Source organism: Elephas maximus, chromosome 22, assembly GCF_024166365.1.
Source record: "Elephas maximus indicus isolate mEleMax1 chromosome 22, mEleMax1 primary haplotype, whole genome shotgun sequence".
Classification (NCBI taxonomy): Eukaryota; Metazoa; Chordata; class Mammalia; order Proboscidea; family Elephantidae; genus Elephas; species Elephas maximus.
The window spans coordinates 14,948,826-14,976,806 of NC_064840.1; the positions used below are offsets into that span (position 1 = coordinate 14,948,826).

General features: G+C 45.2%; 1 protein-coding gene and 1 non-coding gene across 5 annotated transcripts in view; one reads left to right on the plus strand and one right to left on the minus strand.

Annotated features, from left to right (window-relative positions):
• The window catches only part of NOS1 (nitric oxide synthase 1), a 159,323-nt gene that overhangs the window by 46,862 nt on the left and 84,480 nt on the right, over positions 1-27,981 (minus strand). For all 4 annotated transcript variants that reach the window (XM_049865541.1, XM_049865540.1, XM_049865542.1 and 1 more), the window contains exons 4-10: positions 14,982-15,110; positions 13,221-13,366; positions 11,164-11,326; positions 8,840-8,931; positions 5,651-5,792; positions 2,707-2,846; positions 2,162-2,336 (exon numbers count right to left, since the gene is read on the minus strand). In XM_049865541.1, coding sequence (XP_049721498.1) covers positions 2,162-2,336; positions 2,707-2,846; positions 5,651-5,792; positions 8,840-8,931; positions 11,164-11,326; positions 13,221-13,366; positions 14,982-15,110 — 987 coding nt within the window. The remainder of the gene's footprint in view (positions 1-2,161; positions 2,337-2,706; positions 2,847-5,650; positions 5,793-8,839; positions 8,932-11,163; positions 11,327-13,220; positions 13,367-14,981; positions 15,111-27,981) is intronic.
• TRNAG-UCC (transfer RNA glycine (anticodon UCC)) lies at positions 23,915-23,985 on the plus strand. Its single transcript has one exon. It is a non-coding gene; the product is annotated as a tRNA-Gly (tRNA).

The window sequence follows — 27,981 nt, forward strand, 5'->3', positions numbered from 1 at the left end:
CAGGAGCTGATGTCAGGAGGAGGGAAGACCCAATAACAAATTCATCAATTAAAGCTCTGCTTGTCATTTCTTCTGTCAATCCCAGTCACTCGTGGGGACCCAAGTCTCATTACGGGCTAAAAAACCAAAACCAAACCCAGGGCCGTTGAGTCGATTCTGACTCATAGTGACCCTATAGGACAGAGTAGAACTGCCCCATAGAGTTTCCAAGGAGCGCCCGGCGGATTCGAACTACCAACCCTTTGGTTAGCAGCTGTAGCACTTAACCACTACTCCACCAGGGTTTCCTAGACGGTGACAATTTTTCAGGTTTGGGTAAATTGCTTTCCAGCCTCAGCTGTCAACATTTGCACCTAATGGCAGCTGGGACCAGAGGGCTGGCGTGGCAGCGGTTCCTTTAAGTTAGCCAGTGACTACTCTTTGCAACCCAAGTGGGAGCTGAGATCACAAAACGTAAGCAGAGATCACAGTTAATACAGACTTAGAAATTCATTCTTTGAGGCTGGGACGTTAGGTTTGGCTTGGGTTTTTTAGCTGTGACATATACACAGAACGTAAGAAACCTGCTGTTTTACATAAATACATATAAAACGTGCGTTATTTTATGAGAGAGGAAAATGTATACAGCCAGGCATGCTGCTATTGTTACTTATACAGCATGATTTTGGCCAGAAGAATAAAAGTTTGCAGAATAAAACAAAAAACCGTAAGACCTAAAAATTCTCCAAATGCGACCTGCACCACATCTATGGAAGTCACCTGAAGGGTCTTTTCCTTTCCTGCCCTGCATTTGATCAGTGGCTGCTTACGAGAACCACCTGTGGATCTTTGAAAAATCCTGATGCCCAGGCCCCACCTCAAACCAGCTAAATCAGAATCCCAGGGAGAGGGAACTCGGCATCATGTAAAGCTCCCTAGGAAATTTCAATGTGCAGCAAGGCTGAGGAGCACTGGTTTCACAGCATAAACCTAAGGCCTGGTTCTGAGTTCGAATCCTGACTCTGCATCTTACCTACTGTGTGACACTGGCCCATTAATTAGTGTCTCTGTTTTTTCGTGCCTTCTTTGGAAACAAGGCCAAAGGCAGCAGACTCTTATTAGGAACAACACTTGCTGACAAAAACAGCAATCCTGATGCTTTCCCCAAAGTTGAGCTTCAGGAAGTACTCCGCCCCAGCACTCCTCAGCAGATGAGGATGAGTCAGAGGGAGGAGGGAGGGAGTCAGACCCTCCACTGAGAAACGCTGAAGGCAGAGAACCACTGTCGACCCTGCCCTGTCGTTTTTCAGAAAACAGACTCAGAAAGCCCCAAGTGTGTGGGTCATTCTCAAACCGTTCTAATAAGGCTTAATACTGAGAGGCCATGCAGCCGAATGATTATGGATTATATCTAAAGCATCCGGGTTCTGCCACTCACTAGCTGTGCGACCTCGAGTGCCTTACTTCATTCCTCTGAAAGGCCCTGGTTTCCTCATCTGTAAAAAGGGGATTATCATAGTACCTACCTTGAGGTTGTGGCGAGGATTCATTGAGAATGTTTAATACACGCAAAGTGCCTTGAAAAGTGCCTGGCATACATAGAACTATTTATAGAATAACCATTTGCTGTGCAGTCCATTCTGCCCGTGTGCAATATGAGTGTTTACTATCGTTAATCACTGTGAATGAAACGGATTTCTCTGGGATTGCCAGGGGACGTCGAAAGATCACAGCCATTGAAAACCCTCTGGAGCACAGTTCTACTCTGAAACGCACGGGTCGCCATGAGGTGTATGGCAACTGGTTTGAGCTTTTTGAGTTTTTCCCCTATGGAGGCCCTGGTGGTGCAAGAGGTTAGTGCACTTGGCTGCTAACTAAAGGTTGGAGGGTCAAGTTCACCCAGAGACAGCTCAGAAGAATGTCCTGGCAAGCTACTTGCAAAAAATCAGGCCCTGCAAACCCTCTGGAGCACAGTTGTACTCTGATGCACACGGGGTTGCCACGATCCGCTGGACAGTCCAAGCTGACTCTACAGCACCGGGTTTTTCCCCCCTAGCATCGCAGGTTCTGTTCTAACCCCTTCCAGTTTCCAAGCTCCAGGGCTCGGCTGTAGGGAAGGACTTCCGGCCCCACCCCTACCCTCTGCCTTGTGCTACCCCCTCGGGGTGACCAGGGACCGCACCTCCAGAATGTTGTAGCGCGAATTGTCACAGTAGTCCCGGACGCCGATCTCTGTGCCCATGTACCAGCCGCTGAAGGGACAGGCACTGAACTCCAGGCCACCGATCTCCAGGAGCATGTTGGACACAGCAGGGACACCATACCACTTCAGCCCCAGGTCCTTGAACCACTCGAGCCTGCAGAGAGCAACACAGCCCACTGGGTCTGTATTTAAAGTTCTGACATTTTGTTCACCATGGATTTTTTTTTTTTACATCAGTTTGATTTTTAAAAAATATTGCATTAAAATATTACTTGTCTCCATTATTGAATTTTTTGGCACCCCCTTAAATTTTGGCGGGAGATTGTGAGTCAGAAAGATGGGGTCCCCAGGCTGGACAATGAGGACTTACTGAATCTTGTGGAAGCCCGCCCCACCCAGGACGAGGAAGCAAGGTTCCTCTCGGCCTCTGACTGCGTTGGAAAGAGAGGCAGAGGCAGGGGGATGGGCAGGCAGGCACTGGGCAAGTCCACCCACCCTCCCCACCCCATCTCAGCCCCTCTTACTTGGGGTGCCTGATGGGCACCTCCAGCACCAGCTCTGGAGGAATCTGGAAGAGCTCGGGGTCGTTGCCGTTGGCCTGCAGCATGAGTGGCAGGACGTCGAAGCGGCCTCGGGGGGGCTTCCAGCCCTGCTGTATGCAGATCTACAACCAGATCCACTAGGTCACGCCGGTGCCAACCCTCCAGACACAAGGACAATGAGTGGGGTGGCGGAGGTCCTAAAGCAAACCCAGAGGCAGCTGCAGCCTCTGGAGGCTCTGGAGCCACGTGGCCTCCTATATAAAGCGCTCCCTGACATCACATAAATAATGTAACTCCTCGTGGCCCCATGGGCAGAGGTGCAAACCTCTCCTTCAGGACTGCCCTTTATGTTTTCTGGGTCTTTCTTGGCCACTGGGATTCTGGGAGGGCAAGGGCTGCATCTGACTAATTGTTGCATCTGTGGTGTTCTTGCGCACAGGGCCTGGCCATTGTAGCGGCTTATTCCGTAAATGTTTGCACTGGGGGCCACAGAGGGAAGTCCTACTGGCTTTGATGGAGGGCATGTATTAGGATGAGTGTGCAATGTGCATTTGATCAAAGCAGCGCTGTCCGATAGGAATCTATCAGCCATATATGTCATTTAAAAGTTTCTAATAGCCACATGAAAAAAGTAAAAAGAAACAGATAAAATTAATTTTAATATTATAGTCATTTTAATAATATATTTAAACAATATATCTATCGTTAACTTATTAATAAGTTATTAAAGTATTAATATTAATATATTTTAAAATACACTTACCATTAAAATCAAATATATGCTTATTAACCTAATATATTGAATATATGTAACATATAACAACATATTATAATGTTAATATTAATTATATTATATAATATAAATGTTAACATTAATGTATTAATGATAATTATTAATACATTACTCATATATTTAAATTAAAAAATATATATTTATGAGCACAATAAATATTGAATATGTGTAATATAACATATTAGCAATATAACAATAATATTGTACAAAATATAAATATAATATTAATTTATTAATCAATTATTAAAAGACATTATTAATGTTAATATATTTTAACAAAAAACTAACATTACGATTATATTTATTAACCATATAAATATATTCATTTATAGGCGCCCTGGTGGTGCAGTAGTTAAGAGCTATGGCTGCTAACCAAAAGGTCGGCAGTTCGAATCCACCAGTCGCTCACTGGAAACCTCATGGGGCAGTTCTACTCTGTCTTATCAGGTTGCTATGAGTCAGAATCAACTCAGTGCCAAGTGGTTTCGTTGGTTTGCTTGGTGATACAGTAGTTAAAGTGCTCAACTGCTAATTGAAAGGTTGGCAGTTTCAACCCACGAGCCGCTCTGCGGGAGGAAGATGCAGCAATCTGCTTCTGTAAAGATTACAGCCTTGGAAAACCTATCGGGCAGTTCGACTCTGTCCTATAGGGTTGCTGTGAGTTGGCATCAACTCAATGACAACGGGTTTTATAATACTTATAGGTACCCAGTATAGCCACAGTATTATCATTTAAACACGTAATCAATATAAAATTATTCCTGAGGTATTTGACGTTCTTTTTCTGGTATTAAGTTTTTGAGATCTGATGTGTAGTTTGCATTTACAGCCTCTCAATTTGGACTCACCACATTTCAAGCGCTCAATATCCACATGTGGTAAGTGGCTACTGCATTGGATAGCACTGGGCTAGAGGGTTTCAAAAGGTATAATGGCGTGGATCTGTCTGGAGTGATACTTTATGTTGTGTTAGCTGAAAGAGGAAGCACTAGATCAGGGGCTTTGGAGAGCAGGTCATGGAGGTTTCTAGAGCCAGAACGGGAAGCAGAAGCGGTAGAGTTTCTGTTCGGGTACCAAGAAGGCAAGGTCAGCCAAGTACACTGTTAGCGCTCAGCCAAGTGGAGCAGCGAGTCTGGCTGTGTCTGCAAGTGCACAGGTGCCACTCCTGGTTGCCCTGGTTACAGCCCCCTCCTCATGATAATAAGATTCTAACAAGAAAAGCCACATGCAAATGAAGTCAAGAGCAATGGGAGAAGAGCAGCCCTTGGTCTTGCCAGCTCCATCTTGGAGGAGGTATTAGGGTGTAGTTGGAGAGGGGTTTGGATAAAGAACAAAGATGGAACTCAACTGTGAAGGGGTTTGGGTGATAAATAAAAAGGAGTACCAGGCCTGTGTGCTTGAGATCGTTCTAGGCATGGGGTCTCCTATGGGCATAGTTGGCGTAAGCTACGAGGCCTCACCCGCTCTGTCTGTCAGCATTCCCACCTAAAAGGAACCCTTGGTGGGGAGATGGTGGTGTTTATTGTCCTGGCAGCTTTTGTGAATCAACTTGGGCTACCAGCAATTGCGGTGGTACTGGACACAAGGAGACTCAAGCCCACACAAAGAGGAGCTGGGTGGGTAGAGCAGAAGATCAACAGTTTGTTGTATAAACAAATAAATGAATGACTGACATGGGTTTGATATGTTTCTCAACTCAGAAAAGGTGGTGTTCATACATGGCTTCCCTAAGTTGGCTCCTCTGGACCTGGTGGAAGAAGTGGGCTCTGGGCTGGGAGGTAGTGGATTTGGACAGTAGTCCTGGCTTTCCCTGGACTCATTTAGTAACCTTGGATAACTCACTTGGCCTCTGTGGGACTCAGTCTACCCATCTGTAAAACGGGACAATACAATAGTTTCCCATCGCGAGGGTCAGGAGAAGTAACAGCACGAGAATGACCAAATGGCCAGCTGTAAAAGAACCCAAAGGAATGAGTCTGGGGAAGAGTAAGCTGTTCCTGCTGGCTACCTGGCTGACAGCCCTCTCCCCATCATGAGAACATTAAACTAAGAGAAGTCTGTGGATAAAGACAGATTGGGGGGATGAGAGCCCAGGTGGGGTTGGGAGTGAGGGTGGGGTCACCACGCTCGCACCTCTGTGAACTCCACGTTGGCTGGGTCCCCCAGGATGGAGCCATCAGGCTGCTTGTAGCCTGCATAGCGGATGAGCTGGGAGTTCCAGACCCTGAAGTCATGCTTGCCGTCTGTCCTCTGGGGAAATATGGTGATGGCAGACCTGTGGCAGAGAGAGGATGACACATGGAGTCAGGGTGGGACTTGCACTTTGGGGACATCCTGGAGAAAAGGCCACTCAGGCCAACAACTGCTTTAGGCACAGGATGGACTGCATCTGTGCTGAGGTCACCAGGGCTGGAAGAGCAGCTGTTGGAAGGGGGGTGACCTTGCCCCGTTCCTCTACCAGTATTCCTGATCTAAGACAGGGTGGAGGGTGGGATGCCCCATGCCAGATGCCAGCTCCCCAAAGGAAGGAGAATGCTTTTCTAGCTGGAGACTTAGACAATATCAATGTGAGCCATTCTTCCGGAGAATTCCTTTGCTGTAGGTGACCCCCAGGGAACAACACTGGCCCTGTTTCCCTTTATGAATGCACTGTAGATTCCCAGTTCCAGGCTTTCTCCTGCCTCCATCATTAACTCTTGTCCAGTCTGCCCACCATCTATACCATACTGAAGTTTACAGACTTCCGATTCAAAAGAAAACAACTTCCCCATCAAAATTCCAACAGCCTTCTTTACAGAAATAGAAAAGCCCATCCTCAAATTTATGCAGAAGAGGGAAGGGACCCTGAACAGCTAAAGCAATCTTGAAGAAAAATAAGGTAGAAGGACTCAAACCTCCTGATTTCAAAACATAACTATAGAGCCGTAGTAATTAAATAGCCTGGTTGTTATTGTTGTTAGTTGTCATACTGGTATAATAATAGACATATAGGCCAATGGAATAGAATTGAGAGTCCAGAAATAAATCCATATATCTATGGTCAACTGATTTTCCAGAAGGGTGCTAAGTCCATTTAATGCGAGAAGAGTTTCTTCAATAAACGGTGCTGAGAATACTGATTTTTCCAAATGCAGAAGAATGAGTCAGGACCCAAGCCTCACGCCATCCACAGAGATCAACTCAAGATAGATCAAGGACCTAAAATTATGAAATTCTTAGAAGAAAATCTAGGGATGAGGCTTTGGGACCTAGTTTTTTAAAAAGGTATTATCAGAATCGACTCGACGGCACTGGGTTGGGTTTTATTATCAGATATGACAACAAAAGCACCAACAGCAAAAGACAAAATAGATAAACGGAACCTCATAAAACTTCAGTACTTTTGATCATCAAAGGACTTTATCAAGACAGTGAAGAGAGACCATTTACAGACTGGGACAAAATTTTCAGGAACCATATATCCAGTAAGGGTCTAATATCCAAAATATAAATAAAATTTCTACAACTTAACAACAAAAAGACTAAAAACCCAATCAAAAAATGGGCAGAGGAGTTGAACAGACATTTCACCAAAGAGGATATTCAAACGCCAACAAGCACATGAAAAGGCAACATCATTAGCCAATAGGGAGACACAACTCAAAAGTAAAATGAGATACCTCCTCACCCCTCTAAGAATGGCACTGATTAAAAAAAAGAGGGAAAACAGGTGTATCATTTAATACCAAAGGGGTGGTGCATCACACCCACGGGTTAGTCTAGAGCTGGGGCTTAAGGTGAAAAACACAGTCAAAAGTACTCTTGAAAATCTCTTCGCAAAGGCGCCATATTGGAGATGAACAGAGAGAGTCAAACAGCCAGTTCTCCCTCCGGCATTAAAACCCACTGCTGTTTCTTTGGTTGCGCACCAGATAAAATCGTGTTTGTATAATATATATACATTTTTAAAGGCATGTTTAGAAACACAAGAATCACACTTTGGGTGCAGGATCCAAGACTAACTGAGGAGCTGTAACACATTTACACCTCCATGATCTCACTGAACGGCTGTTCTCCTCGCCTCTCTTTCCCTCTTCCTCTCTCTCTCATTCTTCTAACTTGCCTTCCTCCTTCTCTTATGTATAGAGTCTTTCCATACAAGGTATACATTCTCTTATTGCTTTCTCATAGTTTTCAGACATAAGGTTTAAAAAATGTCTTAAAAGAATCAGCTAAATACTTTCTTTAATAAAAAATTTCACAAAGACCTCCGTGGAGGTGAACTAGTTGAAGTGTGTGGCAGGGGGTGGTGGGGGGGGGGAGGGGGGCTGGGACCAAAAGACCCATCTGCCTGGCTTGTTGTCTGCAATGTCACTCCCCCACCCCCCACATATCGCCTCCTCGCATCACCATTTGAAAGCCACCTGAATAACCAAACACTCTTTGAGAGCCAAGACCTTGACTGGGTGGGTTTTTAGATGGTCTCTGGGGGTAATAAGGTCTTTTAGGAAAGAGACCTTAATACCAATTCTCCATCCAGGCCCTGGGCTTAGATTACAGGCCCCCTTCCTACTGACTCAGTCCACTGGCAACACTGTTTTCTTCTCAAGGAAGAGACAGATCCAAGAAGATCATTGCTTAATGCAAATAAGCCACATGGGGATGCACGCAGGATAGCCCAGGGACTTATGGGAATAACCCTGGAGTGGTCCTATGTGGTCCCGAGATGGGGCTGGTCCTCAGCAGCTGGGGACAGATGGTGGAGCAGGAATGAGCAAGCAGGATTAACAAATGTAACGCCTGTCTGTGGGACCCAGCTGTTCCCCTCCTGTGCTCTGCTCCCAGCTGACAGTTGCCCAGGGTAGAAGCTACCAGTCCCCACTGATGCCTTCCTTCTGCCCTGCTCACTGGGGCTTTGTTCTTTGTATCAGGGCAAGAAGAGTCCTAGGTGTGGGGCTTGGCTTGGTGGAACCTGAAGGAGCAGTCCCTATAGGAGCAGGAAGGGAAACTGCCCTTTAAACTACGGAAGATGCTGAGGCAGCGCCAGGCAACCGAGCAGGAGGTGGTAAAGCAGGTCGCTCCTGGCATTGGGATTTTTCTGTTCCTATCCCCAAGAATCTGCGACATCCTTTCCTGCCCTCTGGGTGGCCGATATCAAAGAGTGGGTTACACATGATTTTTGTTTCAGTAGTTTTGCAAACCACCTGGGAGTCTGCTTCTCCCAGAAGAGATGGCACGGGAGGGGTGGACCAAGGATGCCAGAAGACCTCCACCATCTAGGTCCATCTCCCTGGGAGGGGTAGCATTTCCTTGGCAGGTAAGCCAAGTCCAGACCCAGCTCACCTGAGGTTCCCTTTGTTGGTGGCGTACTTGATGTGGTTGCAGATGTAGTTGTACATCCCGTGAGCCGTGGTGCAGTCTCGGGCATCAAATACCTGCAAGAGGTACATTGTGGCATTGAGTGCCTCCTTATTCCCTCCTGCTTCAGCCTTGACATTTTAGGGGAACTCAGAGCCCACACTAGCTGCTACCCCACTGGGGTAGTAAGCTTCTCATTACTGAGTCCTAGACTGGGCTTGATAATAGATATATTTATTTATACCTGTTATATATAGAGATATTTATAACTTACATAACTATACCCATAAATAATAGATACATAGATATAGATATTTATGTCATATGTAATACAGCTATATAAGATAGATGGAGCCCTGGTAGTGCGGCGGCTAAGAGCTCGGCTGCTAACCCAAAGGCCAGCAGTTCGAATCTACCAGCTGCTCCTTGGAAACCCTATGGGGCAGTTCTACTCTGTCCTATAGGGTCACTATGAATTGGAATTGACTTGACGGCAATGGGTTTGGTTTTTTGTTTTTTTTAATATATAAGATAGGTCCTATCTCCATTGAGTCAATTCCGACTCATAGCGAAACTACAGGACAGAGTGGAACTCATAGGGGTTCCTAGGTTGTAATCTTTACGAGAACAGATTGCCAGGTCTTTTTTCCTTCAGAGCTGCTGGTGCATTTGAACCACTGACCTTTTGGTTAGCAGCTAAGCACTTAACCACAGCATCACCAAGGCTCCTGATAGATAGATAGACAGACAGACAGATAGATAAACCAAAAACCCGCTGCCGACGAGTTCATTTCGACTCAGCAATCCTATAAAACAGAGCAGAACTGCCCTATAGGGTGTCCAAAGAGCACCTGGTAGATTTGAACTGCTGACCTTTTGGTTAGTAGCTGTAGCTCTTAACCACTGTGCCACCAGGGTTTCCAGATAGATGTAAGTATATATACGTTTCTAGGCCAATTACCTCAGTCATTTAGACCAGGAAGCAGCCCTTAATAGTAGGCACAGAGTGTAAGTGTGTGTGGGAAGGTGATGGTGGGCAAAGGAGGGAATTTTAATGAGCCGATTACAGGGATTAGGTATTAAATCTAATAGCAAAACAAAACAGATAAAAAAAAGTTAAACAAAAAGCTCTGAACTTGATAATAATCTACTCACCACTTTAAGCTATTCCCCAGAAAAAAAACTGCATTAGGGGACGCAAAATCTAAAGCCTTTGAAGACTAGGTAGATAAAGTAAATTAGCAAAGAGAAGCGTGAGACAAAAGGGAGTGGTGGGGTCTGTGGTAAACTAGAGTGTATAAACCCTACTAGGAGATATTCATTTTTTTTTATTATTAACTTTTATTGAGCTTCAAGTGAACGTTTACAAATCAAGTCAGACTGTCACATATAAGTTTATATACACCTTACTCCGTTCTCCCACTTGCTCTCCCCCGAATGAGTCAGCCCTTCCAGTCTCTCCTTTCGTGACAATTTTGCCAGCTTCCAACTCTCTCTATCCTCCCATCCCCCCTCCAGACAGGAGATGCCAACACAGTCTCAAGTGTCCACCTGATATCATTAGCTCACTCTTCATCAGCATCTCTCTCCTACCCACTGTCCAGTCCCTTTCACGTCTGCTGAGTTGTCTTCGGGAATGGTTCCTGTCCTGGGCCAACAGAAGGTTTGGGGACCATGACCGCCGGGATTTCTCTAGTCTCAGTCAGACCATTAAGTATGGTCTTTTTGTGAGAATTTGGGGTCTGCATCTCACTGATCTCCTGCTCCCTCAGGGGTTCTCTGTTGTGCTCCCTGCCAGGGCAGTCATCGGTTGTAGCCGGGCACCATCTAGTTCTTCTGGTCTCAGGATGATGTAGGTCTCTAGTTCATGTGGCCCGTTCTGCCTCTTGGGCTCTTAGTTATCGTGTGACTTTGGTGTTCTTCATTCTCCTTTAATCCAGGTGGGTTGAGACCAATTGAGGCATCTTAGATGGCCGCTTGTTGGCATTTAAGACCCCAGACGCCACATTTCAAAGTGGGATACAGAATGTTTTCATAATAGAATTATTTTGCCAATTGACTTAGAAGTCCCCTTAAGCCATAGTCCCCAAACCGAGATATTCATTTTTTAAAAAGCACTGTATTAGATAAATAAGAGGGGACTATAGGTCAGATTTGGCTATGGTCCAAGAATTTGGGACCCCATGATCACCATCTGAGAGGTCATCAAGGCCACCAGGTGCCCTCGGTGGAAGCTGACCCTTTTTAAAGGCCCATCCTGCCCTCCCCCTCTGGAGGGCTCTTCACAGTGTGCGAACCTCACCGCCTACCTGCAGCTTGGACCACTGGATCCTGCCGACGCAGCGGGAGGCATTCCGCCAGGCGTGCTTGGCCCCGTAGATGAGCTCCGTGTCCTTGAGTTGGTAGGTGCTGGTGGTCTCAATCTCTTTGTTCACCTCTTCCAGCCTGTCCATGTGGGCTTTGGACCCAAATCTGAGTGAGGAGGGAAGGGACATGGGAGCATTACCCTCTCCCCTGAATTAGAAGTTGGTCAGAGGCTTACAGCCACAGAAAGTCCCGAGTTCATTTCTGGATACAAGAGTTTGAGCACGAAGCAGAGATTGCAAACTCAAATGTCCACAAAAGCCTGACAGTGTGTATATGACCAAACCAGCTCAGTGGGGACTGTGGCAAACAGCCAGCCCATGCCTTGTCCAAAGAGTATAGCAACAACTTTCCTCCAACCAGTTACTGCCTGATAGGATTGGGGGCCCAGAGTCACTAGATCTTTCAAGAGAAACTGGAAATCTGATTTTTAAAGGGAATTCTTCTAATTTTTTAAATAATTTGTTTTGATGTTGAGAACACAGCGGAACATACACTAATCCAACCCTTTCTATATGTACAATTCCGTGATATCAATTATATTCTTAGAGTTGTGCAACCATTCTCATCGTCCTTTTCTGAATTGTTCCTTCCCCATTACCATAAACTCACTGCCCCCTAAGGTCCCTGTCTAATCTTTTGAGTTGCTGTTGTCAATTCGATCCCATATAGATAGATCTTAAAAGAGCACAGCGCTCAAGACAGACATTCTTTACTGGTTAAGCTAAGCTATGGTTTAGAAAGCCTGGTGGTGTAGTGGTTAAGTGCTACTGCTGTTAGTCAAAAGGTCAGCAGTTCAAATCCACCAGGTGTTCCTTGGAAACCCTATGGGACAGTTCTACTCTGCCCTATAGGGTCACTATGAGTCAGAATTGATTCAACGGCAATGGGTTTGGGTTTTTTTTTTTTTGGTATTGTTTGGTTTTAAGACTTGAGGGGATATTTTTGGTTTCAGGCTTAAAGATTATCTCAGGGCAATAGTTCCAGGGGTTAGAATTCTTCTAATTTTTAAACAATGATAATGAATTCAATTTTAGAAAGTTAAAAAAGTAATATGAAAAATTTCAGGCTTCCAGAAAAGTACGTTGTTGTTGCTAGGTGCTGTTGAGTCGATTTTTGACTCATAGTGACCCCTTGTGACGGAGCGAAACTGCCTCATAGGGTTTCCTAGGCTGTTTACAGGAGCAGATTGCCAGGTCTTTCTCCTGTGGAATCACTGGGTGGATTCAAATTCTGTATGTTTTAAACATTTATATAATTGGTGCTATACTGAATGTGTCCTTCTACAACTTGCCCTTTCTTTCTTTTGTTCAAGGTTATTGGTGAGCTTCAACTTCATGAACATACAGAGCTCTAATCCATTCATTTTTACAGCTATATAGTATTCCACAGAAGTCCCTGGGTGGTGCAAATGGTTAACGTGCTCAGCTGCTAACCAAAAGGTTGGAAGTTTGAGTCCACCTGGAGGCACCTCGGAAGAAAGGCCTGCTGGTCTACTTTTGAAAAACCAGCCACTGAAAACCCTATGGAGCACAGGTCTACTGTGACACACATGGGGCTGCCATGAGTCAAGGTTGGCTGGATGACAACTGGTAATAGTATTTCCTTACACAGAACATACCACAAATTATTTATACATTCTGCTGTTGATGGAGTTGAAGTGGTTTCTTTAATTTTAATTTTATCCTATTATAAACAATGCTACAGTGACTATTGGTATACAGGCTGTCTTGTGAATATGTACGAGAGTCCCTCTAGGGTACATACCTAGGTGTGGAATTGCTTGAAATATTTCAAACTTTAAGCAACAATTTGTAGGCCAAAGAAAACATATTGTGGGCCAGATTTGGCCCCTGGGTCACCAGTTTTCAACCTCTGGCATTAATGGGCAGAAGCCCTGTGTTGAGGCCTTCGTTTGATTGTCTACAAAGTTGGAGCTCAAGTCTTTGTCCCCAGCACTTGATAACTTCCCCCAGGCTCCTCAGAGTCAACTTGAACTTGCCTTTTAATTGACGAGTAGTACTGATCAATAAACTCTTTGGCGAGAGGGAAGAGCTGTTCTTTCGTGCGGACTTCTTCGGGCTTTCGTATTTGCTGAGAAGGGAGCATGATAGAGCCCATACAGATGTGCTCAGAGCATCCCGATTCCTAGAAGGAAAATGGTGCCTGGTTATCGCTTGGTGTTACCGAATGGCATGTATCAGGCTGTGAACCTGGATTCTGACCAGGGCTTCCAACCAGTTCATTTCCACCCCAGATAATAGTGAATCAGAATCTACATTTTAACAAGATGCCCAGGTGATTCTTACGTATAAGAAAATTTGAGAACCAGGGCTCTACTAGTGATTCTCAGAATTCGACCCTAATCAGCAGCTTTAGCATCCCCTGGGAACTCGTTAGAAATGCAAATTCTCCGCAGGGGGTTCGAACCAGAACAAACTGGTGTGAAGCCCTGATTCTGACATTCATGGTGAAATTTGCCTGGTCCTTAATTCCCAAATGGAGCTTCTCAACTACCGGCTTCCAGTCATTGTTAGACATGGTCATCGGTCCTAATAAGGAACAATAAGCTGTGTCTTAAGGTTTTGAAAGTGTTGGCTTAACTTGGGAGAACAGGGAATTTCTGATTGGCATTCCCTGGCATCAGAATCATTGGCACTGAATTTCAGAATATTTTTTGAGTGAACCTTGATAAAGAATGAGCTACTTCGGTGACTACAGGAGTTCTTTTTAACACATCAAAAAAAAATTTTTTTTTTTTTTTATGGGTAGACTGATGGAAAAAATGGCCCCAGTTCTTCCCCTTCTTGTATTCACATCTTTTGCAATGTGACTTTACAGCCCTTTCCATCAAGACATAGAGCCTATCATCCACTCTTTGAATCTGAGCTGGCTTTGGCCAATTGAATATGGCGAAAGTAGCACTGTGCCAGTTCCAAGCCCAGGCCTCAAAAGGTCTTGCATGCTTCTGCTCATTCTCTTAGGACCCTGCAACCACCATGTGAACAAGCCCCAGCTAGCTTGTTGGAAGATAAACGATCACATGAAACAGCGTTGAGTACTCCCAGCCAGAGCCATCCAAGACCAGCTAGCCTTTAGCTGATCCTTCAGATACATGAGTAAGCCCAGCTGAGAAGAACTGAGTCTGATCCAAAGCAGGAGAACCACCCAACAACTGGTAGAATTTGAAAAATAATAAATTTTTAAAAATAATAACAGTGGTAGTTTTAAGCCACTAAGTTTTGGGGCATTTTGTTACACTGCAATAGCTAACTGATACATTCTTCCAAGAGGCCCACTTTCAACAAAAATTTGAAGCAACAGGTTGACTTAATGACTGTTAAAAATATGATATAAAAACTTAAAGGACACACTGTGGAAGCAAGAAAGGGCGTATTCAATACTCCATCAGTGGTCAGACAGAGACAAATAGAATATATTCTGAGTCAGTAACCTCTCCTTAGGTTCTTTTGGGTACAAAGTACACAAATAAAAAAACATTTGCATAAGTGAATGAATCTCCACCAGCATTTCTCAACTGGGTAATTCTTCTCCCAGAGGACTTTTGGTAGTATCTGGAGGCATTTTTCGTTGTCACAACTCGGGGGAGGGGGTAACAGGCAGTTAGTGGGTGGAGACCAGGGGTGCTGCTAAACATCCTACAATGCCCAGGAAACCCCTCTACAACAAGGAATTCCGCTGCCCCAAACGTGGACAGCGCTGAGGTTGAGGAAGCCTGGTCTAGCCCTGCTGGGATACTTACCAAGGTGCTCTTAAGGTGGAGGGTGTCAGTGAGAACCACGTCAGTCTCCCAGTTCTTGACCTTGAGGAAGCGGGGGCACTTGGAGGGGCTGCCATTCTTTGTGGGGGACTGTTTTTCTGAGGCCGGGGGCTGCAGGAGAGAATGCAGATGGGGCATTAGGCAAGGTCTTGAGGGGACCGTGCAATTTCTCCACAAGGGACTGGGAGACGCCTTGCTCTTCCTGGAATCTGCCGGAGTCACCCACTGCCTGAGTACAGAGAAGAATGTCATCCTCCCTGGTTGCACACGTGCATGCAAGGTGGCCGGGATCCTGGTCTGTCCACCTATGCAGAAAGAGGCACAGTGGAAGGTTCTGTTCTGGGGAGAGCGGTCAGAACTAAAAAGGTGGTCTATCTAGCACAGGGTCTGGCACATCGTAGGTGCTCAATGAATATTATTTTGTTGGATGAATAATGGCTGAAAGGGTACCGTCAGCCTCTCTGAATGCTACCAGCCCTCAGGGCCATGGAACTAAACCTGGGACTATGCCAGGTTACCCGGATTTCTGGGTCTTCCTACTATAGCCCAAACTCACCATTTCTGGCAAATATAATGGAAAACAGAAAGGTATGAGCTGGAAAGTCTTGAAGCATAGTCTATTTCCCCCAATTTTCAGGTTTCCGCCTCTCCCATATGCCAAGCCTGTTCCTGCCTCAGGGCCTTTGCATCTACTGTTGCTTCTGTTTTTAACATCTTCGGTCCCCGTTTGTCTTCACCTCTGTAAATGAACTGCCCAGTAGGCGAGGTGGGGTAAGTCCCATGTTGGCCAGTGTTGACTGATCTGTGTTAGACCTCACTGATAAGGATCCCATTCTGTCTTGCATGTTCCTGAGTAGCTGTCCTTCTGCCTGGTGTGCAGTGTGTCCACGCAGCAGACAAGCAGAGGCAGCGGGCATGCCCTGACATGATAGCCAAGCAAGGGACGTGGGAAGACAAACCAATGTTGAGTGACTCTCAGGCCCAGGAGTAGAGTAGTAGGCAGTAAGCTTGAAACAGGACATTCATTCATTCAACAAATATTTATTGAGCACCTGCAATGTACTAGGCACTGTTAGGTACTGGGGATATAACAGTGAACAATACAGACAGGGTCCATGGCCTCCTGGAGAATTCTTGAGAAAGAAGTAGAGACAAGTAATAAGTAAACTAATACATGAAAAATATGATCTGAGGTTGTGATAAGAATATAAATAGGGGTAGGCATTGGTGATGGAGTGGAGGGGAGAAGGGCAAGTGCAAAGGCCCTGGGGTAGGGAAGAGCTTGTTAAATTTCAAAGATCAGCAAGAAGGCCAATGTGGCTAGAGAGTAGGAGGAGGGAGAATGCCAGGAGATAAAGTCAGAAAGGAGGCAGAGCCAAAATTGCATCAGCTTGGACGCGTCCAGGCTCGTGAGGCAGCCATAAATATGGTTAAGTGAGCTAAGTCCAGGACAGAAATCACAAGAACTCTGAGGGTCTAATACTAAAAGTTAACATTCCATGAGCACTTACTGCATGCAAGCAACAACTTTATCATTCCCATTTTACAGGTGAGGAAATTGAGGCGCAGAGAGGTTAACTAAAGTTGTTCGAGATTACAGAACTAAAAAGCTGGAGTTGGGAGTCAAATACAGGCAGTCTGGCTCCTGAACCATGCCCTTGACTTCTTGGCTATTCTGCCTCCTGTTCATTAAAAATAATTCGCTCATTCATTTATTCATTCATTGAACACGTGCTTGTTGCATATGTGCCAGCCAAGGCGGCAAGCGGCAGGGCTACAGTAACAAGCCAGATAGATGTGATCTCTGTTCTCGTGGGGTTCACAATCCAGCGACGGGGTGGGGGGGTTGACAATTAAATGAGCCATTGTGACCAAGTACGACGGATGCCATAACGTGGGGTGTTAGTGTATAGAGAGAACTATGAGAGTACATCGAAGAGGCACCTAACCCAGAGCATTTGAGTTCTAAGTCAAGACCTGAAGGATGAGCAGGTGTTGACCAGGCAAAGAAGAGGGAGCAAGGTCTTGCAGGCAGAAAGCACGGCTCGTACAAAAGTCTAGTGGTGAGAGACATGTCATAGCCACCTCGGGGTCCAGTGGAATAGGAGCTCTGTGTGCTGAAGTCTCCATGTTGCCATGCTAGAGCCTGGGGAACAGGAGGCAAGTGAAGGCACGCCATGGTTAAAGACAGCTCTGGGAGAGGGCTCTACTGGAGAACAGATAGAAGACGCTACGACTCATGTTCTTCCCCACCTCCCTGTCTGTGGCCAAATCCGGTCATCCCCAGTGGTTCCCATCTCAGATCTGGGTCCTACCATCCATTTGCCTAAGCCACAGGTGGGAGCTGTCCTGGACGTCATCCTGCCCTCACCTCCAAATCCAATCTGTCACCAACTCCCATTGATTTTAACCTTCCCACTCCTCTTCTCTCTACTGGCCTTCACCCATTCTAAGCCATCATCATCTCTCACTTGGATAATTGCAATCACCTCCTATATGTTGTTGTTGTTAGCAGCTAATGAGTTAGACCCCAACTCGTGGTGATCCTGTGCACCATGGACAAAAATGCTGCCCATTTCTGCACCAGCCCCATGACCAGTTGCAAATTAGACCATTGTGAACGATAAGGTTTTCATTGGCTGATTTTTGGAAGTATATTGCCAGGCCTTTCTTCCTAGTCTGTCAGTCTAGAAGCGCCACTGAAACCTGTTCAGCATCATAGCAACATGTAAGCCTTCATTGACAGACGTACGCATAAGGCGCATTGGCTGGGAATTGAACCCGGGTCTCCCTCGTGGAAGGCAAGAATTCTACCACTGAACCACGAATGCTCCCTCTTTTCTAAATTTCCTAAATAAGCTATTACTTATTACTATTAATATTAGAGTGAAACCCATGGGCCGAAACTCAAAGGGACTGCCTTGTTTTTCTGGGTCTCGCAAGTTTTCTGCCTTTCACAGGGTTTAGTCTTGCCACTTTTCTATCACTCTCTATTGTTGTTGTTGTTCGGTGTCTCCAAGACAGTCCTGACTAATAGCAAACCTACATACAACAGAAGGAAATACTGCCCGGTCCTGCGCCATCCTCACAGTCATTGCTATGCTTGAGCCCATCATTGCAGCCACTGTGTCAATCCATCTCCTTGAGAGGAGTCTTCTATTTTGCGGACCCTCTACTTTACCAAGCATGATGTCCAGGGACTGGTCCCTCCTAATAACATGCCCAAAGTACATGAGATGAAGTCTCCCCATCTTCCCTTCTAAGGAACATTGTGGCTGTACTTCTTCCAAGGCAGATTTGTTCGTTCTTCTGGCAGTCCATGATATACTCAATATTCTTCACCAGCACCATAATTCAAAGGCGTCAGCTCTTCAGTCTCCCTTATGCTGTCCAGCTTTTGCATGCAGAAGGCGTGACTGAAAATACCATGGCTTGGGTCAGGCGCACCATAGTTCTCAAGGGGACATCTTTGCTTTTTAAAACTTTAAAGAGGTCTTTTGCAACAAATATGCCCAATGTAATACATTATTCAATTTTTTGACTGCTCCTTTCATGGGTGCTGATTATAGATCCAAGTAAAATGAAATCCTTGACAACTTCAATCTTTTCTCTGTTTATCACGATATTGCTTGCTGGTCCAGTTGTGAGGATTTTTGTTTTATGTTGAGGTGTAATCCATGCTGAAGGTTGTAGTCTTTGATCTTCATCAGTAAGTGTTTCAAGTCCTCTTTGCTCTCACCAAGCAAGCTGCTGTCATCTGCACACTGAAAGTTGTTAATGAGTGGTTGTTAATGAGTCTTCCTCCAATTCTGATGCTACGTTCTTCTTCATATAGTCTGGGTTCTCAGATTATCTGCTCAGCATACAGATTGAATAAGTATGGTGAAAGGATTACAACCCTGACGCACACCCTTCCTGATTGTAAACCATGCAGTATCCCCTTGTTCTGTTCCAACAACTGCCTCTTGAAGTTCAGCTTCAACTTGAACTTGCATGTGAGCAATTGATGGTCTGTTCTGCAGTCAGCCCCAGCCTTGTTCTCACTGATGATGTTGAGATTTTCCATCATCTCTTTTCAGAGATGTAGTTGATTTAATTCCTGTGTATTCCATCCAGCGGGATCCATGTGTATAGTCGCTATTTATGTTGTTGGAAAAAAGTATTTGCAATGAATAAGTCATTGGTCTTGCAAAATTCTGTCATGCAATTCCCGTTGTTTTTATCACCAAGGCCATATTTTCCAACTACCGATCCTCCCTCTTTGTTTCCAACTTTTGCATTCCAATCACCAGTAATTATCAGTGTATCCTGATTGCATGCTTTGATCAACTTCAGCCTGCAGAAGTTGGTGAAAATCTTCAATTTCTTCATCTTTGGTATTAGCGGTTGTTTCTTAAATTTGAACAATACAGGCAGTCCCCAGGTTACAAAGGAGTTTCGTTCCTGAATCTGTCTTTAAGTTGAATTTGTATGTAAATCACCACGGTTAGGTACGGTTTGCATCTAACATCAGTTAGTTAAATGTCTTAGTATACAGTGTTCCTTTCTACACATAAAAAACATTAAAGAAACACCTCCAGACACACTAAAACTTCTTTAACATCAGTAAATACAGTAATAACAATAATGTTTTGACATGCATCACAAAGTAGCCCCCATTTGTTATTATAAACCATAGTATGTACCTCGAATTCTTAATATAATAGGACTTATGGGGATTGATTCATAACTACAGAAGGTACCTAAGTTGGACGTTTGTAACCCAGGGACTGCCTGTAGTCATACTAACTGGTCTTCCTTGTAAGAGTATGACATTACCCTATCACTGACAGCACTGTGTTTCAGGATACATGTTGGAATATTCTTTTTGACAATGAATGTGACACTGTTCTTTTTAATTTGTCATTCCCGGTATAGTAGACCATATGATTGTCTGATTCAAAATGGCCAATACCAGGTCCATTTCAGCTCACTAATGCCTAGGATATCGATCTTCAAGCATTCCATTTCATTCTTGACAACTTCCAATTTTCCTTGAATCATGCTTCTTACATTCCATGTTCTGATTATGAATGGATATTTGCAGTTCTTTCTCCTCATTTTGAGTCATGCCACATCAGCAAATGACGGTCCCAAAAGCCTTCCACCATCGACATCATTAAGGTCGACTCTACTTTGAGGAGGCAGTGCTTCCCAGTCGTATTTTGAGTGCCTTCCAACCTGAGGGGCTCATCTTCCGGCACTATGTCAGACAGTGTTTAGCTGCTATCCGTAAGGCTTTCACTGGCCACTTTCTCTCTCTCTCTTTTTTTAATTGTGCTTTAAGTGAAAGTTTACAGCTCAAGTTAGTTTCTCATATAAAAATTTACATACACATTGTTATGTGGCCCCAGTTGCTCTCTCTATAATGTGGCAGAACACTGCTTCTTTCCATCATGGAGTTCCTGTGTCCATCCAACCCACTCCTGCCCCTTCCTGCCTTCTCATCTCGCCTCCGGACAGGAGCTACCCATTTAGTTTCATGTATTTACTTGAACCAAGAAGCACCCTCCTTCATGAATATCATTTTATGTCTTATAGGCCAGTCTAATCTTTGAAGAGTTGGCTTCAGGTATAGTTTTCTCTGGCTTCCCAGAGGGTTTGGGAACCAGGTCTTCCGGGGTTCCTCCAGTCTTAGACCAGTAAGTCTAGTCTTTTTACTAGAATTTGAGTTCTGCACCCCACTTTTTTCCTGCTCCATCAGGGACTCTCTGTTGTGTTCCCTGTCAAGGCAGTCATTGGTGTAGCTGGGCACCATGTAGTTCTTCTGGTCTCAGGCTGATGGAGTCTCTGGTTTATGTGGCCCTTTCTGTCTCTTGGGCTAATATTTTCCTTGACTCTTTGGTGCTCTTCATTCTCCTTTGCTCCAGGTGTGTTGGGACCAATTGATACATCTTAGATGGCTGCTCGCTAGCTTTTAAGACCCCAGACGGCATTCACCAAAGCGGAATGAAGAACATTTTCTTAATAAACTTTGTTATGTTACTGGCCACTTTTTTCAGAAGTAGATTGCCACATCCTTCTTCCCAGTCTGTCTTAGTCTGGAAGCTCCACTGAAACCTACCCACCATGGGTGACCCTGCTGGAATTTGAAATACCAGTGGCATAGCTTCCAGCATCACAGTAACACACAAGCCACCACAGTACGACAAACTGACAGATGAATGGTAGATCGCTCTGTTTAGTGGAAATTGAGATTTCCTTCTGACGGGTTTCCACCTTATACAGGTTCAGGCTTTCAGAGGTTTTACTGTAATGTTATCACGGTGACCTCTAATCTAGTACAACTCCCAGTACTGGTAGAACTACTACTGCTACAAGTATTATTATCATAATGGGCAGCATTAGGCGAAGGGTCTGGAAGCATTCTTTCCTCCATTCCCCAAATTCACTAACTGTACTTTCTACCCTGCTGAACTCTAAGCTCTTCTACTTATTCCTCCATAGGAAGCCACATACAAATAACCTCACTGCCTTTGAAGGCCTGGCTACAAATCCTGGAAACGTCTTCTGGATTCTGTCCTCACTGCTGTCTCCTCCAGCAAACATGCAGTGATGGAAGGCACATCTGGGCAAGCCTTTTCAGTGACGGATTACTCTAACGGTGCCGATATCCTGCATCCTTGAGAAAAGAAATTCTATGTTGCCAATGTGAAAGGCAGCCCAGCCACCCTCCCGCAATACCGAGCTTCACTCTGTCAGCTCAGAAACTCTCTCGAACACCAGAACACTCAGGAAGGATCACAGACAAGGTGTTGGCGCTGAGGTTGGGCTCGGGACCCAGGTTGAGAATGGGTGGGCAGAGTGTAATATGGCATCAGAGGAGGTGTGGGGTGTGGCTGGTGGGTGGGAAGCCCACCGACTTCACAGCCAGGGAGCCAAAGGAGCAAACTAACAGGCCTAATAACAGAGCCCATCTGTTGAGGTTCCAGATGTATGCAGGGCGATTGTAAAGAGTCCAGTAACTGGCTGCCCTTGCTGAGCGGGGCCTCCCTGTGTCCTGGCTTCACTGGCTTGCACACTTGAAACCAGACGTTAGCAGGCCTCTGGCAGGGCTGTTGTACTTGGGGCTTTGATGTTTTAATTAGCCGGCCGTAATATTAGATGACTCAGGAGGGGACGATTGGGGAGATTAATATAGCAGTCAGGGGCCCCGTAGGCAGGATGCAAATGACTTTTCTGAGTGGGGACCACAGGGCTTGTGCTAAATATGCAGATTAGTGGCCCTTGTGAAGTTCTTAGGTAGGGACAGGGCACGAATGGGTTTTGGGCTCTGGTTATGTGTAGGATGGGTTGTAGGTCTGATATGGAACAATGGAAGACCTCTTCAGGTGGCTTGCTAGCCCTGGGCTCTGTGGGAGGGCTCCCTGCGATGCCTGTTCCTAAATTTGAAAAGGAGGCGCTGAGCTTGTGCACATTTCAAGGGCGTTGCCAATCCCTCTTCATTTAGGGAGCCTGCAGAGGCCCTGGGGACATACGAGGAAATGGTCTTGCCACCCAGGCATAAGAGGAGGCAGTGAGGGGAGGTCATGGCTTCCTGAGGCCCCAACCAAAAACACTGCTTTGTAGGATCCTTGAGGCTCTGATGCCTCTCTTTTTTCCTTCCTTCAACAACTATACATTGAGTACCTACTATGCAGAGTTACTGGGGGGGCAAATAGTTAACAAGTTCAGCTGCTAATCAGTCTGCCAGATGTGCCTCAGAAGAAAGGCCTGGCAAACTACTTCCATAAAATCAGCCAATGAAAACCCTATGGAGCACAGTTCTCCTCTGACACACATGGGGTTGCCACAAGTCGGAGTCAACTCAATGGCAACCTGTTTACTGGGCCTACTATGTGCCAGGGACTTATGTTCTAGGCAAGTTAGACAGAGTCCCGCTCACATGAGACAATTTGGAAAAGCCTCTTACAGCCGCTTGCTTTAAAGCAGGGGTCAGCAAACTGCGGCCCAGGGGCCGAATGTGGCTTGCTGCGTGTTTTGATATGGCCCATGAACTAACAACAGTTTGTACATTTTTAAAGTATTGAATAAAAAGCAAAAGAAGAATATTTCTTGATACATGAAAATTATGTGAAATTCAAATTTCAGTGTCCATAAATAAAGTTTGATTGGAGCACAGCCACACTCATTTATATATTGTTTATGGCTGCTTTTTTCACTACAGCAGCAGGGCTGGGATAGTTGTGGTGGAGATGAAGACTTCTTGGTCCTCAGGGCTGAAAATATTTACTCTCTGGCCGTTTACGGTAAAACTTTGCAGCCTCCTGCTCAAAAGGATTGAATTCCAGGGTCTCAGGTGTTTGCTCAAATATCACCACATCAGAAATCTTTCCTGAGCATTCTTTAATAAAAGAGCGCCCCACTCGCTATTCTCTGGCCCCTTTCTTCCCTCACCATTTTTCTTCATAGCACTTATCCCTGCCTGCAGTTTGTGTGTGTGTACACGTGGGACCTGGTGGCACAGTGGTTAAGTGTTTGGCTGCTAGTCAAAAGGTTGGCAGTTTGAATCCACCAGCCACTCCTTGGAAACCCTATGGGGCAATTTTACTCTGTCCTATAGGGTTGCTATGAGTTGGAATTGACTCGATGGCAATGGGTATGTATATATCTCCATCTCTATAGAAAGGAGCCCTGGTGATGCGGTGGTTAAGTGCTCTGCTCCTAGCCGAAAGGTTGACAGTTTGAACCCACCAACTGCTCCCTGGGAGAAAGATGTGGTAGTCTGCTTCCATAAAGATTACAGCCTTGGAAACCCTACTGAGCAGTTCTACCCTGTCTTATAAGGTCGCTCACTATGAGCCAGCATCGACTTGACAGCAGTGGGTTTGGTATATCATAAAGATTTAAATATCTATGCATATATTTAAGGGTAGGCATTGGTGGTTCAGTGGTAGAATTCTCACCTTCCATGTGGGAGACCTGGGTTCAATTCCCAGTCAATACACCTCATATGCAACTACCACCCGTCTGTCAATGGAGGCTTGTGTGTTGCTATGATGCTGAACAGGTTTCAGCAGAATTTCCAGGCTAAGACAACTAGGAAGAAAGGCCTGGTGATCTACTTCCAAAAAAACAGCCAATGAAAATACCACGGATCAGAATGGTCCAATCATGAGGATGGAGCAGGACCGGGCAACGTTTCATTCTGTTGTACGTGGGGTTGCCATGAATCAGAGCCAACTTGACAGCAACTAACAACATACCTATATAGCCATAGATATAGCTTCCTGTCTGCCCATTGTTCACTTCGCTCTCTCCCCAGCTCCTAGAGCAGAGCTCAGCACACGGTACGTGCTCAGTAAAAATTAGAGGTTTACATTAATGTCAAGACTGTGGAGTCCCTTAAACGCCAAGGAGTTTGGTCTTGATTTAGCAGAGAATGGAGAACCCCTGAACCTGCTTATCAGGATCTCGTTTTAGGAAGCCTTGCTTTAGGAAATCCACGGCTGCAAGGACCTGAGGAGGGAAAGGGTAAAGGCAGAGAGCCCCAGGAGCAAGCTGTTGAAAGAATGCAGGAGAGAAGCAAGGAGGATCTGAAATACAGCTGCTGCAGGACAGGAAGCGTGAAGAAGGAGATCAGGGTGTCAGAAGTGGAACTGAGAGCCTTGGGGGTGTGAACAGATCGGAGGGAAAAGGAGAAGTCAACTTTGACTCGGAAGCTTCTGGCCTGCGTAGCTGGGAGGACGGTGAGCCTTTTAGCAGAAGCTGGGACGTGAGGAGCAGCAGGGTTGGGCAAGTGGAGGTGGGAGGTTTTTCTAGCACCAGAAACAGAGGCTGTCACAGTCTGAGGCCTCTCAGTGAAGCCAGGAGAGCAAGGGAGGGAAGGAGGTACCTATGAGACAAGCATACATATTAGGAGCTAAGGCCCAACCCTGCATGTATCACATAGTGTCATATTCTCGCACTTTTGGAGCTAGTGACTTGCCCTGCTTGGCTTGTCCTACAATGAGGCAACATGCTGGGCTGAGCCAGGCACTGGGGCATCCACACCAAGGGACAGATGCCGCACACTATGCCCTTCACTGGGTGGGTACCACCTCTTCAGGGCAGCAAGCGTAACCCAGTTACGAGTTATGGCACCTCAGGGTCTAGGACCACAGACCCACAAACCAGCAAGTATGCAAACATCCATGCAATGGAAAAGCTGCTACTTATAAAACTTAACCAGCCCCTCCTCAGTGTTGGGATTGTAAAACGGTACAGCCGCTGTGGAAAACTGTTTGGTGCCTCCTTGGAAAGCTAAACATAGAATTATCATACATAGGACTCAGCAAGTCCACTCGTAGGTATATACCCCAAAGATCTGAAAGCAGGGATGTCAACAAATATGTGGACACTAATGTTCATGGCAGCGCTATTCACAATAGCCGAACGGTGGAAGCAATCCAAGTGTCCATCAATGAACAGATAAACAAAATGTGGTGTATCCATACAATGGAGTATTATTCAGCTACAGGGATAAATGAAGTCCTGGTACATGCCACGATATGGATGAATCTTGAAAACATTATACTGAGTGAAATAAGTCAGTTATAAAAGGACAAATATTGTATGATCCCAGTGGCATAATTGTTAAGAGCTACGGCTGCTAACCAAAAGTTTAGCAGTCTGAATTCACCAGGCGCTCCTTGGAAACCCTATGGGGCAGTTCTACTCTGTCCTTTAGGGTTGCTATGAGTTGGAATAGACTCGATGGCAATGGGTTTGATTTAGGCAAATGTATAGAGGTCAAAGTTCATAAGTGATTACCAGGGTTGAGTGGGAGGGGAATAGGTGGAGTCATCTCTTAGGGAACACAGAGTTTCTGCTAAGGGTAATAGAAAAATCTGGAAACGCATGGGGGATGATTGCATAATATGGTGAACGTAATTAATACCACTGAATTTTACATGTAAAAATGTGGATATGGAAAATATTTTGTTGTATGTTTTTACCTCACACACACACAAAACTTAACCGGCTGTTTTTAGTCCACTGCGGTATAATTTCCTGGTAGTATATTCAAGGAGTACCTGGGTGGTGCGAATGGTTAAGCGCTGGACTGCTAACTGAAAGGTTGGCAGTTCAAACTCACCCAGACATATCTTGGAAATAAAGCTTGGTGATCTGGTTCTGAAAGGTCACAGCTTTGAGAACCCTGCGGAGCAGTTCTACTCTGCACACACGGGGTCGTCATGAGTCGGAATCCACTACAGGGCAACCACCATCAGCACCACCACCGAGTGTATTCGAAGCATTATTTCTAATATGATTTGTTCTTTACCATAATTCCACAGGAGCTTGAAGTGGTTCATTCTTCTCCTTTCTCCCCCTGATGAAATAGTCCTTGTTCCATATCTGCAGAGGAAGATTGTGGCAAGGGATGCTCAGGAGTTAGACCTATCGTGGGATGGGAGTGGGGGGCCAGAGGACCACTGGAGGATAAAAAAAAAAAAAAAAGCCCATTGCCACCAAGTCAGTTCTGATTCATAGCGACCCTTTAAGACAGAGTAGAACTGCCACAGAGGGTTTCCAAGGAGCAGCTGGTGGATTAGAACTACCGACCTTTTGGTTAGCAGCTGAGCTCTTAACCACTGCACCACCAGGGCTCCCACTGGAGGATAAGGGGCCTTAAAGTTAGACTGGTGATGTTTCCGGAAATGAATTTTTATGCACAGTCACAGTGATGTCACAGAACAAGCTAGAAGATGTTACCAGACGACTTGAAACACGGCTCCATCATCAGACTAGGATTGACAAGTGCACTATGGATCAATTCAAACAAGGATTTAATTTAAATAGCTATTTAATAAATGATAAATTAAAATAAATCTTGTAATTATCTTGAGACCTACCCCCATTATATTGCATTGTGTTTGTGTGTGTGTGTTTGTTAAAAGTATCAACTTGGTAAATATAAATATTTAAAATGCATAACAAGTTTTATAGTTATGTTTTAGCCTTTCTGCCTCAGAGGACTTGAAGTACTTACTAATGAAGATCAAAGACCCCAGCCTTTGGTATAGATTACACTTCAACATAAAGAAAATGAAAATCCTCACAACTGGGCCAATAAGTAACATCATGATAAATGGAGAAAAGATTGAGGTTGTCTTGTCAAGAATTTCATTTTACTTGGATCCACAATCAACACCCATGGAAGCAGCAGCCAAGAAATCAAAAGACGCATCGCATTGGGCAAATCTGCTGCAAAAGACCACTTTAAAGTGTCGACAAGCAAAGATGTCACCTTGAGGACCAAGGTTTGCCTGACCCAAGATGGTATTTTCAATTGCCTCATAAGCATGTGAAAGCTGGACAATGAATAAGGAAGACCGAAGAAGAATTGACGCCTTTGCATTGTGGTGTTGGCGAAGAATATCGAATATACCACACACTGCCCAAAGAACAAACAAGTCTGTCTTGGAAGAAGTACAACCAGAATGCTCATTAGAAACGACGATGGCGAGACTACGTCTCACATACTTTGGACATGTTATCAGGAGGGACTGGTCCCTGGAGAAGGACATCGTACTTAGTAGAGGTCAGCGAAAAATAGGAAGACCCTCAATGAGATGGATTGACACAGTGGCTGCAACAATGGGCTCGAGCATAACAATGATTGTGAGGATGGCACAGGACTGGGCGGTGTTTTGTTATGTTGTGCATGGGGTCGCTATGAGTCAGAACCAACTCGACAGCACCTAACAAGGTCAGAAAATGGAAGTGGGTTGGGTCTCTCTGGACCTCTGAGAATCTCTGTTTGGAAGGGGTTCCGGCAACTGAAATCATTTGCAAAGAGAGGAGGAAAAATGACTTTGCCCCAACATGGCCTCTAAGGGGAAAGAATCTGAATACTGGGTGAGAAATGCAATGAATGAAGCAGGGAGAGTGGTGTCCCTGAGTCCTCAAACAGAATGTCATTGCTCCCTTCAGACAACAGTCGGGACAGCCTGCATTG